The 16,056-nt window shown below is 38.8% G+C and overlaps 1 protein-coding gene across 1 annotated transcript in view; it reads left to right on the top strand.

The window, feature by feature from the left end:
* Positions 1 to 15,707, top strand: part of UMAD1 (UBAP1-MVB12-associated (UMA) domain containing 1) — a 133,213-nt gene extending 117,506 nt beyond the window's left edge. Inside the window, exon 4 of the mRNA XM_073333866.2 lies at positions 10,832 to 15,707. Coding sequence (XP_073189967.1) covers positions 10,832 to 11,089 — 258 coding nt within the window. The 3' untranslated portion in view covers positions 11,090 to 15,707. The remainder of the gene's footprint in view (positions 1 to 10,831) is intronic.
* The last annotated feature ends 349 nt before the right edge of the window (positions 15,708 to 16,056 follow it).

Here is a 16,056-nt window from a genome sequence, read left to right as displayed (position 1 = left end):
TGGGCTCCAGATAATTTCTGCAACTTTGCTTAAAATAATACCAAGCCTCTCCCACATTCAGATTCTTGCGTTCTTCAATCCAGTCCGCTTCTCTAACTAATTCCCTTAATTTTTTTAAGTTTCCCTATTTGAAATCAAGGTCCCTAGTTGCAAACTTATTTTGTTTATCCTTCCATTTAGTTAAAACTGAGGTTAACTCATGATCATCAAACCAAAGTTGTCCTCTGCAACCAATACTTCTATGAGGTTCTCCCTACTTGCCATTTCTGATTTAGGTAAGTCTTGGGTATCAGCTCTTGTCAGTCTGGTGACTACTTGATCAAGAAATCTATTGAATATCAGATCCAGGGATATCTGGACCCCCTACCATTATTAGTAGCATTTATCCTCCAATATATATCTGGGAAGTTAAAGTCTCCCATAATCACACAATTTCCTGCTAGTAGTATTTATTTAATTAAAAAATATTAAAGAGGTCTGTAACCATATCCAAATAGGATCCTGGGGTTCTGTAGCAGACCCCAAGCACTATCTCAGTGGAGCCTCTGTTACCATTCTCCCCCCAACAGATTCCATTTTATCCATTTCACTACTTCTTATTTTTTGACTACCTTGTCATTAGTATACAATGCTGCTCCACCACCACCAGTCCTCTGTCCGTGAATGCCTCCCAGTGGTCAAACATCCCAAAGCCCTTCTTATAGCACCATTGCCAGAGCCACCAATTGATCATTATAGTCTTATCTCATCTTCACTCTCCTCTAGGGACAGGGAGAATCCCGTTGAAGATCACCTGAGCCTCCATTTCTTTAGGCATCTTCCCCAGCCTGGTGTAGTCTTCCTTCTTGCTTCCCAGCAAGAATCTAGCAGGATCATTTGTTTCTGCATGAAACACGAAGGACAATCAGAAAAGGAGTACTTGTGGCACCTTAGAGACTAACAGTCAGTGATTCTTTCCTGCTCCCCTTAGGATCCTCTTCAGCATCAGCTCCACATTGCATATCTTAGCTCCTGAAAGAAAACACACACTTCTATCCTCCAAATCAGGTGACAAGCTTGTCTGTTCTTCTAAGTAGGGAGTTCCCAATTACGTAGACCTATCTCTTCCTCGTGTTCATGCAATTCTCGGGCCTGTTCTTTCTGGCTGCATGTCTTCTTGTCTTCTGTTCTCACTTAGAATCTTCTGTGAGTCATCCTCTATCTTCGTGGATTTCTAAACTCTACCTATCTCCATTGTTTCTTCCCTCTTCTTGTAGGACTCACTGCTTTTCTCTTCTTCCTTTCCTTCCCATCTTTTCTTACTGCCTGCCTCTCTCCTTCATTTTGCAACTCAGCAAATTTCTTCCTCAGCTCTATTTCTCCTTCACTAGCGGGTCTTTTCCTCTGCCTTGTTCTTATAGACACATGCTTCCATGGACCATTTTCTTCATCCAGCAGTCTTACCCTCACAGTTTTCTTATCCAGCATGCATCTGCAAATCTTGGGTTTTCCCTTCAGTTGCCTCTTTCCTTTCTTCCATCTGCTCAAATCTTCTTCTAAATTCAGCTATAATTTCTAGCTGCATCTCCATACCTCAGATTTTCTCTTCCATCAGTTCTAGCAGGTGGCACCTCATTCGGATGAAAAGCACTTGTCAGGTACCCGCTCTAGAATAATGTACATCCCATAGCTTCCACAATCCAGTCATCTTCAGTGTCTCTTCCATTCTTCGGGTCACTACCACTGCTGCCTCTGTAGCTGTCATAGTTTTCCCTCCTAAACTCCTGACATGAAAAAACACAACACACATCCTCCCGCAAACACCTCTGAAAACAGGCCAGTGACATTGACCACAAACATTCTTTCCTCTAAACAGTTATGAAAGGATAAAGCACCTGGTCTTGACAGTATTGCATCAGAATTGTTAGATTGGAAATCCAGATTTCATTCACTATCTTCAGAGCGTTGTCTTAAGTTTGAGAAACCAGTCACATTCCAGAAGATTGGAAAAAGGGATGCATCATCCTTTTTTTTTTTTTTTAAGGAGACCATTCATCATGCTCAAATTATAGGTGAATGATGCTGCTATCTGTCCCAAGGAAGGTGTTCATGTTTATACTACTGAACCAAGTGAAACACTGTCTCGTTTTTGGGTTGAGAGCTAACCAGTGTGGTTTCTGCACTGATCACTTACAGAATGTTATTGAAAAATGATTAGAGCAGCAAAAGGAGGAAGGTAACATCGCATTTATGGATTTTATGGCCGCTTTTTACTCAGTGCATCAATCAGCACTGTGGATACTGCTACCCCTAGTATGGGGAGCCTGAGAACTTAATGTGCCTAGTGGAGGAAATGTTCCATGGTACATTTAGGTGCGTGCAGGTGTAGCACCTGCCTGCACATCACAGAAACGGTCTCTGATTCTATTGGTAGTGTATCCACCATGCTATTTATTTTAGTTCCCTCCATCGACACGTTCACAGTCCTGTGCAACAGTACTATTTTACAGTCAAGTGTGCTTTAGGCCTTCTTCTCTGGACCTGAGAGGAGCAGAGGTCTTTTCTTCCCTGAAGCCTCTGTGAGACTGGGCTCAGCTAGCCCTGTTACTTTTCCCCTTGGCACTTCCTTCCTGTGTCTTTTCATCAGTCTTGAGGTGAGTGGCTAATTGGCTCATTAGCTCACCAAGCCCACCAGCCTGATTAGCTAATTACCTTTCATTACCCCAGTCAGCTTTCTCTGGGGAAACTAATTGGTGTCAGAGTGATCAGAGTGCAGGCTCACCTATTAACTCCCTGACTGTGCCAGAGAGGTTCAACAGTTGTATTACAGACTGGTTTTCAGTAGAATCGGGAATATGCCAGAGATGTTTTCTCTGACCTACATTATTTAATGTTCTAATAAACTCTCTGATGACAAAGCTGACTGAGGCCAAAGTAGGAGGTGTGACATTTAAATATTCATCTTTAGAGAATCTTGAGTATTCAGATGATATTGTCTGTCTTGGAGAGACTACTGACCCACCTCACCTAATGCTGGAAGAGCTGCAAAAAACTGCAGAACCTATGGCACTTAAGATCAAAGGTGATAGAAAAAACGCTATGCGTGCCTCCTATAAAATAGAAACAAATGACCTGCAAACTCTGCCTGTAGATAGCAATGATATTGAATGGGTAAATAGTTTTATCTGTCTGAGGAGTAGTTGGTTGACAGCTGGAGATTCAAAGAAGTAACATGTCGGATCAGTCTTGTGTCGGTGTTGTTTCAGCGTCTTCAAAGGCCTTTGTTCAGGTGGCAGCATGTCTGTGTGACAACTAAGATACGAGTGTTCAAAGTCGTAGTGATGACAACTCTGTTATATGGAACAGAAATGTGGCTGCTAAAAACAGCAGAGGAGAGGAAACTGAACAGTTTTTGGTGTCAGAAGTTGCGGTGTATTCTTAACATTAGTTGGTTTGACTTTGTCATCAACAAGGTGATACTTAGATGATCCTGGCAAGTTGTAGTCTTGCATCAGTTGAGAACAAGACAACTGCAATGGTGAGGTCAAGTCCAACATGCAGAAGAAGATACACTTTTATAGAAGGTTTATAGAGTTGAGATGGAAAGAAGTAGAGCATGAGGTAAACCAAATTTGCAAATGCATTTTTTGAGGGATTTAAGAAATCTAAATCCTCCTATTCTGATTCTTGCAGAAGGAGGACTTGCAAGGGATTGTGCAAGATGGAGATCCATTCTGTGCACCACCATGGATCTAGCATAGCCATGTGAATCTGCCGCTGCTGATCTTTAAATTTAATTTGGAATGGATTTATTTTTTCTTTTTATGCCCTTAATTTTAATTGTTAGCATTCCTCACGGGGGGTTGCCTTATGGTTTTGTCTCTCCCTCTAAGTTGCAGCAAGGACTGAGACTTTTGTATCTGTTATATTATGGATTTATGTTGCCATTTTTAATAATGTTTTTGGTGTAAATCCCAGACATGATGGCATGAATCCTAAAACAGTATCTATCAGTACCTATCAAATAATCTTACGATATCGTCTGCCTTTCTTTTGGCCTCATGCAGCTCAAATTCTCAAAATTTTGATCCATATAACCAAATAGAGATCAGATAATGCTGAATATACTTACATTTCAAAAAGATCTAATATTGCTTGATGGGCTGTTCTTATACTAAACAACAACATGAACCCAAATTGTTCGGGAGTCAGCCAGTTAGATCTATCAGAACATGGTGGCTACTCATTATATAAAACTGGCATATTTCTGGGTACTAAATAGTCTCAAGCCTCTATTTTTTTTAATTGCCTAAATAATTGAAAATGAAATAGAAATCAAATTAACCACTATGTGTCTTAGGTATCTAACATTTCAGGCCTCTCATTTTGACCAACAAACTGATCACACCTTCTTTCATATTTAATATTTATCTAAATTGGGGAGGGCCAAATCAGTGGCGGAACTAGAAACAGAACCCAAATCTCTTGACCCAACTAAGCCACAATTCCTCTTACTTGAAGAATGTTTGTTTGATCATATGCCTATTCCCTCATTGTACACTCTGGTGTTCAGATGTCAATGCCAAGTAGAGGATTTATTCTAACTCCAAAGGTTATTCAGTTCAAACATCTGTGAAACAGATGTTAGTTGAGGTGCAATAGAATTTGTTTGGTGGAATATTGAAGACTTCTCTGTGTTGGTCATTCTCTTCCAACTCCCTTTATGTTGCCACTTGCTGCACCTTTTCTCCCAGCACACACTCGTACTTTGTGTTGCATCTCTTCCCTTTTATGACATCACTCTTTCACACTCCTCCTTGCATTGCCTCTCTTACCTGTATATGGCTAACCTTTTTGCATTTTAATTCAGAATAATTTAAATCGTGGTTCTAATCTACAGTGACTAAACACAGTAACATGGGAAGGTTCCATTTTTATTTTATCTTATTGATTCCATAACAGATTTGCTGAGTTTACAAATGAAATGTTTCTTCAAACCTCCTGAATCTTCATATTGGCAATTATGCATTACAGGGAAAGGACCCAGTTTAGCTCTGATTCCAGCTCGAGTGTACAGGACTGGTAGGTAAAAGGAAAACATCTTTTTTATGTTTAAAATGAGCAAATATGGCATAGAATCAGTGAGACTCCCTAAACGTGGAACCTCGTGATGCTATGGATTTACACAGTGCTTTATGAAAAGGAGTTCTTCTTTCCTTTTTGCGTATACAGACTAACACGGCTGCTACTCTGAAAACAGTGCATTATGATATTTTCTGTCTTATTATTTGTCCCTTTCCTAATGGTTCCTAACATTGTGTAAGCTTTTTTGACTGTTGCTGCACATTGAGTGGATGTTTTCAGAGAACTATTCACAATAACTCCAAGATTTCTTTCTTGTGTAGTAACAACTAATTTAGACACCATCATTTTGTATGTGTAGTTGGGATTATGTTTTCCAATGTGCATTACTTTCCATTTATCAGTATTGAAGTTCGTCTGCTATTTTGTTGCCCAGTTACCCAGTTTTGTGAGATCTTTTTGTAACTCTTTGAAGTCTGCTTTGGACTTAACTATTTTGAGTAATTTTTTATTCTGTGCAAACTTTGCCCCTCAGCTTTTTCCAGGTCATTATGAATGTGTTGAATAAACCTAAATTCCTCATCTGAACACGTTTGTCTCATCTGTGCGTTGACACTCTGCAGTTCTGCCTGTGAAAATGGCCTTGCATGTGGAACTGAAAGCATTTCAGAGAATATCATGGAGGTCCTAGTGTATAGTCTCTTACCTAGCAGCCTAAATTTGGCCTTCAGGACCTCTCTCCTATCTTTCTGTATGTCACTGGCAACTGGCTCTTCCTCAACCTGTACATAAGTGTCTAGATGTCTTGAGAGGTCCGCAACCTTTGCACCCATTTGGTAATTCATTACGCGGTTCTCCCAGTCATCACAAACCCAACTATCTGTATTTCTGTAATAAATCCCCCATTACTTTTACCTGTCTCTTCCTAATAACAAGGGTCCAGTCCCCCCAGAGAGGTAGCCTTAGTGTGAGAGGATACCATGACATCATCTGGAAGGAGGGTCCCAACTATGGGATTGTTTTCCTCTGCTCCAGTTTGACAATCTCCTTCCCTGAGACTTTCATCCTCCCCAGCAGCACAGAGGCTGTCAGATTGGGGGTGGGACCACTCTGCTGTGTCCCAGAAAGTTTGTTTGTGTACATTTCTGTCTCCCTTAGCTGCTCTAGTTCAGCCTCTCTGGTCTGAAGGGCCCATACAGTGTCTCTGAGGGCCATGAGCTGCTTGCACTGAATGCACTTATATGCTACCTGACCACATACATGCTGCATTCAGTGTAATAAACTGGATAGCTGCCATTCTGCTGCTCGACTTCTTCCTGCATTATTTATACTCTTGCAGTGGTTTTTGTTGTATATATTTGCTCCGTGTGTGTTTTGTTGTTTTTTGGCAGGGGAACCATTATTGGCCTAAGCTTAAAGAATGTTTATTAGGTGTATCTGTCTCTCACACTCCCTCTCTAAACTTGCCTGCAAAACTCCCCTGTTTTGCTAACTCCTTGGGTTGCTTATGAGCTGGCTTTTTAAACCCCTATTCTCCCTGAGTTACACCCAACCCCTTGTTAAGTTAAATAGCATAGATATCTATGTAATATGGAAATACCTGACAAGGTGGATTCGGTGAATGAAAATTGTGGGGATTGGGAGTATGGTGGAAATGGGGTTTAAGAGTAAAATACTGCCAATTTATTTTCCTCCTAATCCAACCACTGGTTGAAGTAAATTGGCAGTTCTTTTTTATTTTTTTTAAATCTTGCACTAACATTTCCAGTGCTACCAATTTGCACCTTTCACAGGCATGAAATTTATTACATGGAAGAGGGGATATCTAATTGTCTTTCTGTGTACCACATGCCTGTATATTTTCATCTTATTTTAAACTAATTTCAGCACATAATGTTCTAATTTGCATTGTAAATTGAATTCATCCACTTTGTGGGCCAATTAGGATGTAAACAGGTGTTCTTAACAGTATAGTCTTCCAAACAAACGTAAGAGTCTAGTGATTTCTAATTATCATGTAGGCCATAGGATCAGGACAGCAAATGGGGGGCTCATTTTTCCTTAGAAAGGTGAGAAAAAAATGTTATCTGAAGACCCCCTATAACCAAACTCTTACAATACCACCTTTTCCTAACCTTCATTTACTGTGCTCTGACTCAGATCTGTGCTTGCCAGCATGAGGCTAATGTAGTGCAAGCAGATACCAGCACCTCTAAAAAAGCTCAAATAGGATAGTTATCTGGAGAGATAAAGTGACTGTGATGCTTGTGCAGGGTACAGTTTAAAGATAAACATGCCTTTTTATTTAGATGTTAGAAATTAAAGGTACAGATACCTGGTCTTTTATTGCTCCTTTTCTAAATTAAACTGAATTGTTAAACTAGTCTGCTTCCTTCTGATAATCAAAGTTCTCAGAAAAGAAAGTGTCTATATAGGCAGGATAGTTTTATTTCAGTTTGAATTCTTTTATCATACAGAGCTTGGAAATCCACTTTCCTGTTTGCTCTCAGCAAGTAGGAAGTTTTCCCTGTGAGATGAACTGCCGTATAATCTAAGTTTCCTTTTATAAAAAAAAATGTTGCTGGCCTTGATAATTGCAAAGATAACCATCCAAACTTGAATGGAGTATAAACCAGTGCAAGAATGTCTTCCTGAGCTTGCAGATATACAGCTCCATTGTCTCAGCTGTTCCTTGCAGCTTTGGAAACCTTCAGCAGAGTTGAAATTGTTACTCTTTTTTTATGCATTTTCACTGCTGTCACTTAGATCCCTGAGGCAAAAGTAAAGAAACTGACCAGGACCCTGTCTGTTTCATTCTGCTAATCCTTTTCAAAACTATAAGCAACTGCGCAAGCAAGTACTGGAGCTACTCACAAGAATGCAGAACTCAGAAAGGGAGGCTGGGGATGGGATGAAGAATAAAAGAAGCACATCCATTGTAGCATCTAGAACATGGGTTCTCAAACTGGGGGTTGGGACCCCTCAAGAGGTTGTGAGGTTATTACGTGGGGGGTTGCGAGCTGTCAGTCTCCACCCCAAATCGTGCTTTGACTCCAGCATTTATAACGGTGTTAAATATATAAAAAAGTGTTTTTAACTTATTGCGGGGGGGGGGGTCACACTCAGAGGCTTGCTGTGTGAAAAGAGTCACCAGTACAAAAGTTTTGAGAACCACTGATCTAGAAAGCAGAGGGAAGAGTTGAGTAGCAGACACACACAAAACCCATATTGCAACGGGCTGGCTGTTAGACTGGGAGACTAGGAGAAACCCAACCATACACAGATTCTGTTGACAGGAGGCTCTAGAATGTATATGAAGAGAGAGAATATTCCTTCTTTTCAAGGAGATAGGGCCTTCAGCTTTGACACCAGAGGCTGGTATGAAAGAGGGAGACCACAACCTGAGTTCAAAGGTAGCCACCTAGAGTGAATCCCAGCAGCTGGGTGGGAGGTTCTCTTTTCACCTGGGCATTGCCTATGGACAGTGGAACACCATCTTTTGTATCTATTCTGGCTACTAAGTTTGTTCACCTGGATATTAGATATCTTGTAAAATTTCCAAACCCAAGGTGAGTGGTCATATGAATTCTGTGATTGTGGATTTTGTGCAGTAGATCCTAAGCTTTAAATTTCTAGCCTTTATCATTGGAAAGAAAGCCTTCCAAATGTAAATGATGGAGTACTACCTTCCTTATTCTGAAACAGTAGTTCTGAGAGGTCAGCATTTCCTTATTAATCTCAGAAGTGTGATGACTCTAAAACCTAATGAATTGTAAATGTTAATGTTAACTCTTTCACTGCAGATCATTTTAGTAGACAGTTATCTAGTGTTTCTTTATCCATCATTACTAGATGAGAGGCATCTATTTGCTATCAGATTGCTTTCAAGACATCTCCAGTCCTGCCCACAAGGGGAAAATGCTACCCCTCCGCTTCCCCATGCCAAAAGACTCAACTGCCTCTTATGATTTCCCTGGAACCAAAATCCCAAACTATCCCCTGCCAAGCAGCCACAACCCTTAGCTTCACAAGAACTATAGTTATGTGCAGTTGACACAGAAATCTAACATTGCTTATCTTAGCTTTATGAGTCCCTTTAAAGTTAATGGGAGTCATGCATCTAAAAACTTGTCCAACTTTTTGAAAATTTATGTTCACGCTGATCGTAGAATTTTACAGTAGAGATTTAAGGAAGCTTAGTAATAAAAATATTCTTTGGGTTTTTCTATATTTGCATTTACTTGTATATGAGAGTGGTTTAAAGGAGTAAACACAAGGCTGGGAATCGGGAATTTCTGAGTTCTGTTCCATGCCCTGCCATTATTCACTAACTGGATTTGAACAAGTCACTTAACATCTCTATGTATGTTTGCTCTTTTATAGAATGGAGATACAGTAATCAGTTACCTCGCAGAGATGCTGTGAATTATTAACAAATGTGTGTGCAGTGCTTGAAAGATATAAATAGCAATATAATATTTATCTCCTGTAGAGTATTTTTCACCCATAGATCTCAAGTGCTTTACAAAGGAAGGAGGGTTTAGTGTCTGTTTTAAATATGGCAAAACTATAGGATAGAGCAGTGGTTCTCAAACTTTTTTTTTTTGCGTACCACTTGAAAATTGCTGAGGGTCTCAGAGGACCACTTAATGATCTTTCCAAATGTTGTTTATACTGTTAGCTCACTATTGCAAAGTATTTTGGATAAAAGCGCTATATTAAAAAAAGCTTAATAATAATTAACTTTTTTTGTTTTACAAATAAAAGCACACAACTAATATTTTAATATCAGTAGTCTTACCTGTCTAATGTAGTGGATGTCCCCTCTCTCCCCCGCCGCAGCAGCCCCAGAGCTGGGGCTGGGAATGAAGGCTGTCTCTCCCCTGCAGCCCCAGCCCTGGAGCTGTGAAAAGTCACCTCTTTCTCTGGCCGCCGCAACCCCGCATGTCCTAAATTCCACCCACCCCCTCTTCTCACCCTACTTCCCCCCTCTCACCTACCCCCTATTCCCCCCAAGGCCACCACCTCACCTTACAAGTGCTTCTTCTCCAGGGTCCAGGCACCTAATTAGTGGAGCCACACCAGCGCAGCTGCCCTAATTAGGTGGGTGGCCCTTCATTCTCTCATGTGCGGCTTCCCAGGTGCGCACCTTAGAGGGAACTATCCGTGGACCCCCTGAATGGAGCTCATGGACCACAGTTTGAGAACCTTTGGGATAGAGATTGTGATTTATCCAATGTCACACAGCAGTCAGGACTCAAATCTCCCCTAATCCAGTACCCTATCTAATGGACTATATAATTTATTTAATTTGCATAGCAGGATTTTGAAGTAAACGGCCCAGATTTTTCTTTTTAGCAGTGCTTGTTCAATAATCTCCGATGGTTACATTGTGCAAAAACTGTGTTTTTTCTTGTTACGTGCACTATCACTTTATGTGGTAATTACAGGCACACCCAACCAGTTGGGCAATTTCAGTTTCAAATTAGAAGTATACACTGGTATATTTGTCAATCAGTGTTCACAATTGTATAGTAGGATTATGTGGCCAGAAAAACTGCCATTATTCATTCAGAAAAATCCTTACAGCCTTGGCTAAACTAAGCTTGACTCAAGGAATTGTCATGTTATGCATTAAGAATTTCAATTGTAGTCTACTCCAACCAAACACCACTACTGCATATTATAAATAGGTCATAATGTTTTCAAGTGTGAAGCTTAGACTTCATAATCTGTATTGTCTAAATTATTGTTCCTTTGTTTTCTTTAGCCAAATACAGAAAAACGTTCACATTTGACTGTAGTGGGTGCTGAGGAGGGAAATGAGACAAGTCAACATTTGGAAAACAATCATTTCATGTCAGAGCTCCTCAATGATGTACCCTTCACCCTAGCAGCCCATGTGCTAGCAGTACAGGACACCTCTAATGGCCTTCCAGACCAGCTGCTCTCCTACAACATCAATGATAATTTATCAAGATTTTGGTATGATTTTACACTTGAAAATTCAGTGCTTTGTGATTTGTAATATGTCTTTATCTTTCTGCCCCTTTGAATGTGCACCTTGACAACTTGAAGATAATTACACAAATATTTTGTTTTGTAACTTAACTGCTTAAATGTTTTTGTGGTATGCCATCTATATAACACGTGCATAAAAACTAAAATAATTAAGGAATAAAACACAATATGAGATTTTAACATATCGTCTTACATTACACGTAAGTAACTAATCTGAAATGCTGAATTTGTTCTTAAAATAATCAAGCAGAACTATTAGTTTTGCTTAATCCTGTGTAAGAGATCGATCTGTTAATACATTAATTGGTGACTGTCAATAAGTGGACTGTAAATGCACACATTTCATTATTCTTACCTCTGATGTCATGGACTTATGCAGCATTTGATATTTTACTCTGATGCCACAAATGCAAAGCCTGTTGTGCACATTTCTTCTTAGACTATCTTTGCTTTTTCTAGGAATGGAAATGTACGCTGATTGTAAATAAAATCATGCTATTTTGCATTATAATAGGCAACCGATGCTCCAGTCTCAAATGCCACTTTTTAAACTTCTGAAGAAAGTTTACAGGTTTAACTTTGTTAGTATGATTGAGTAGATTTTACCACACTCAAAATGCAAAGCTAGTCAGCTTCTCCTTTTTCCAGTAGACCTTGCTGTTCATCTTACCATGTCACTTCGGGGTCGGTCTCTCTCTCTCTCTCTCTCTCTCTCTCTCTCTCTCTCTCTCTCAAGAGTTTTTTCTCTAACTGCCCTGCATTTGCTGTTTTTTCTCATTGCCACATGTGTTCCTGGTTTATGCCTAGATCAGTTTTTCCTTTTTAACCTTATGTGCCCCCAAAGAAAGAAATCTCAGGATATGTACTTTTAATGGTCATACCCTTGTTTTTTTAATTGTGGCCCAAAGATACAGATGGCAGTGTTTAACTCTACAAAACATTATATTGTTCCATACCTAAACATTCATTTCAAGCCTTTTATATGCATATTTTATTATAGCTAAAACCTAACTAAATTGCTGTTGCCCAATGAATTGCTCACTGAAGTCTTTTGTGATGTGTGTGAATAATTTTCTGTGCCATATGCAAGATAAAATTTGTTTTGACTATCAGTAAAAAGTATACATACTGTGCCAACTGTAAGTGGGTATTTTCATAAGAAATATGTGACATAGGATATTTAAAAACATACATACAGATTTTCAAATGTATGTGCTTTTAAGATGTTTGGGATAATAAATACCACAAATGATAGAGAAGCTATGTTGTAATTACATTTTGATTTGTTAAAATGATCCTGTTTTCTCAGATTTTTTTCTGGAAAACCTATACATTTCATTAGTTTGTTTGCAGTCTATATCTGTTAAGTTTATAAATATGCTTTGAGCTACCTGTTTTCAGGGAAAGTATCCATATTGCACTTAAATAAAAGCTGTGATTACATAATATGTTAACATGGGGGGGGTCTCTTTTTAAACATATAAGAGAATGCCATTATTATCTAATGCTTATATATATATATTACTGTCAGGATTCTCCCAACAACAGGGATGATACTGAATAAGTTTAGATAACCAAGAGAATTTTCAGTGTCACTAATAAATATATGGAATATGACCCTTTAAAAAAAAAATGGAGTTTCACATAAGGGACATTATTCATAATCTAGTTGATACTATATTTTCCGTGTTTGTGCCCATAAAGTGCAGTAGCACATCTGGCATTGAGGACACTGTATTCCGAGGTTACCTTTTGTGATCCAAGAAGTGCTAAGATTTCGCACAGAGGGAAAACAGATTTTTAATAAGTTGGTTAGAACCTATTTCTGTGCTGAATTCCCTGGCTAGTGGGGATGTTAATTAAGTTCTGGTTTTAAGTGCTAAACTCAATTCTCATGTTTCTTTTGCATTTAACCTTTAAACTTTTACCTATTTTGAAAATGGCATATTCCTGTTCAGATTGTTTTTCATCCCATAACTGATATTTGTCCCCAGCTCAGCCATTCCAAGAGCAGAATTGCAAAACAGAGATGAGTGTCCAACAAACCCACAGAACTGGTTCTTTCCACATTAGTAGACTTGTAAATACACTTCTTCCACTCGCCTATAAGATATTTTATTAAATTAAAACATACCTTACTAGAATCCTGCTCTCAAATGCTCACAGACCAATAAGCCTCTATATGCATAGGAAAAGAGCAAATGAGCACAGGAGAGGAAAGTACACAACCACGAAATGAAATACAGTTAGTAGGTCAAACATTTCACCTACAGCCATAACAGTATCTCTTTGGAAGGGTAAAATTTACATACAACAAACCTGCTAGCAATATTCCTCATCATTACCCTCTCTCTAAAAAGCCTAAGGGCTCAAATCACTCTCTTGCTTGACATGATGCATAAAGAGTGTATACAGAATCCTAATGGTATCCAGATAGTCAAAGTGAATTTTCCCAGTGGGAGATGGAAAACACACCCCCAAAAAAATCTATTAGGAAATAATTCAATTTATGTGCATTAGCTCCTGAGCACTTGTCCACTACTAACATGATGACGACATTACATCATTAGAAAATTAAAGGCTTTAGAATATAGCTGTTTCCATTCAAACCTTAGTCTGAAGAGAGTGATATGTATTTATGTATGTGTTTAATGACTATATGTGTTAAATGGTTAGTAGATGGATGTATATACATTGGAATACATTTGTATTTGTCACTGATTTATCAATTTAACAAATACCGAACTGTTTATACAGTGTGGCTTGAATATTTATTTGGCCATAAATGAAGAAATTTAATTTAAAGCAGCATACAAAAATAATCATTTTAATAATTTCTAAGCGGAGATGGTTAATATTAACATATTTTAAGTGTCATAAGGTATCATAGTTGCTCTGTTACACGTTCAGTATAAAAAATTCTGGAACAATTCAAAATGATGTTTTCTGTGTATTATGTATCTGAGACAATTTTTTGATAGATTTGAAGTTTTTCAGTTACAGTACAAAATTGAGTTGTCATCTCAAAAGCTAATGTTTATAGACATTTAGGGTCTGATCCTGTTTCATTGGAGAAAATGGAAGCTTTGCCATTCACTTCAGTAGGTGCAGTAACAGGCCTTTGTCTGGGTAAACTGTTTATTAAAAAATAGAGTCCCTTTTGGTTTTTTCAGGAGAGGCTTTAAGTGTCATCTATGGTTAACAAAACCTCATTTTGCAAGGGATGTCCTCTATAATGTGTGATGGCTTCCTTATGAATATTTTGTTTAAATCAAACTTAACAAAACACCTTTTATTTCGTCTGAAAAAGATGACTAAGTCTTCGGAAAGGCCTAATTTTAAAATGCAGAAGAAAGAGCAAAGTCCACATGTTCAGTGGTAAATCAAAGAATAATTGCATCCAGAACAGCCCGACAGCAGGCTGATCATGAACCAGCCCCTACAAACAGCTCTTTAGCGACAAGCAAAACCAGAAATGGAACTAGATAATAGGATGTACAAGAAATCTGCCAAGGAGACAGCCACAGACACAGTTGCTCCTATTTCCTGGAAAGTACAATCTGAAGCTTGACATCTCAGTGCTGCAGTTTCCAAGTTTACACTTTGTGTGACTACAGGTGTAGGCTTTGGTCCTGGAACCAATATAAAAGGAAGAAGGTAACGAGCATATCCAAGAGCACAATTACTGGTGTTTCAAACTCATATACAATTTATATAGAATTTATTTTTTAACTTCATGGATCCCAGGCAAATTGATGAAGAAAATGTAAATTCTTAAAAGAGATACAAGGTTTTTATCCAGGAGGACTGTGCTGTTTGCACAAAAGACTAGAATGTATATCAGAGAAACAACTTTTTGTGAATTAAACATCTGATCATCATGCTTTGGGCTTTTTCTTCTCTTTACACCTAGTAGGGGGAAGAATCAGACCTGAAACTATGGGGGTATAAGTCCTTTCCTTCATAGAAAGCCACAGATTTTTCCACCCATTCAACAGCAACAAAGCAATTCCAAATTCCTAGGGTTTTTTTGGCAGGAGTGGGGGAAAGTTCCTGCCCCGTCCTGCACCTGAGCATTGCCAGATATTGTATTATTACATTAGCAAGGTAGCAAAATTAAAAGTATAACTTTAAGTTCTTGAGATATTGACCAAACTATTAAAGAGGAACTTCCCTCTTTATAAACCATTTCAAAGGAAGGTTCTTCTAGCATGCTTTAGCAGGGACAAAGGCTTAACAGGGATAAGCAAAGGACTACAAAAAGCAAAGCATGTTCAATGCCTCTCCAGTCCTGTATCTATCCTAGGTCCTTAGGCTAAACATTCTGAAGGTACATGTGGCAACTTTGAATAGTATACTAGAATTAGGCAGACAGGGTCTGATTTACTCTTGTTAATATACAAAAAGATGCCTTGAAGTGGCAGAGTTTGTCTTCTTCCTTATTTCTCCAATATTTCCACCATTAATCTTACATGTTCCTTACCTGGTGATTAAGTCTGGTAACTATCCCCTTCCTTTGAATCACCTCTGAAGAATTTCAGAATTGAGGACCTTGTCAGTGAGCCACAACTCAGCATCTTTCACAGTGACAAGGTCTCCTTCAGGACTGAGACCCATCCCAGCCTTCATTCCTCCAAAAGATCCATTTGCACAGACCCCACGTTATTGTTTTGCCTTTCTTTTGTCTGAATCTAAAACAAAGTAAAGAAGAAAGATGTGAACTTTATGGGGAAGCAAATATGCGTATCAGAAGGGGGGCAAATTATCTGTTCAGATTCCCTTTGTACTGCCAGTCAGTTATAGGGATGATGTTTCTAAATTATTGATATTCAAAATGAAGATGTGTGTTTCAGAAGCAGACAAGGTCAGAGGCAAATCTGGTCCTCCAGGAATTACAGTTCATTCAGCCAGGTCACTGGCTATTTATGGGGCACAGAGATCTCATGAAATCTTTGTCGGTATTTGTAAGGCTGC

The sequence above is a fragment of the Lepidochelys kempii genome, chromosome 2 (assembly GCF_965140285.1).
Source record: "Lepidochelys kempii isolate rLepKem1 chromosome 2, rLepKem1.hap1, whole genome shotgun sequence".
NCBI classification, from domain to species: Eukaryota; Metazoa; Chordata; order Testudines; family Cheloniidae; genus Lepidochelys; species Lepidochelys kempii.
Note: the sequence above shows the minus strand (reverse complement) of the source record. Positions and strands in the feature narration are given on the sequence as shown.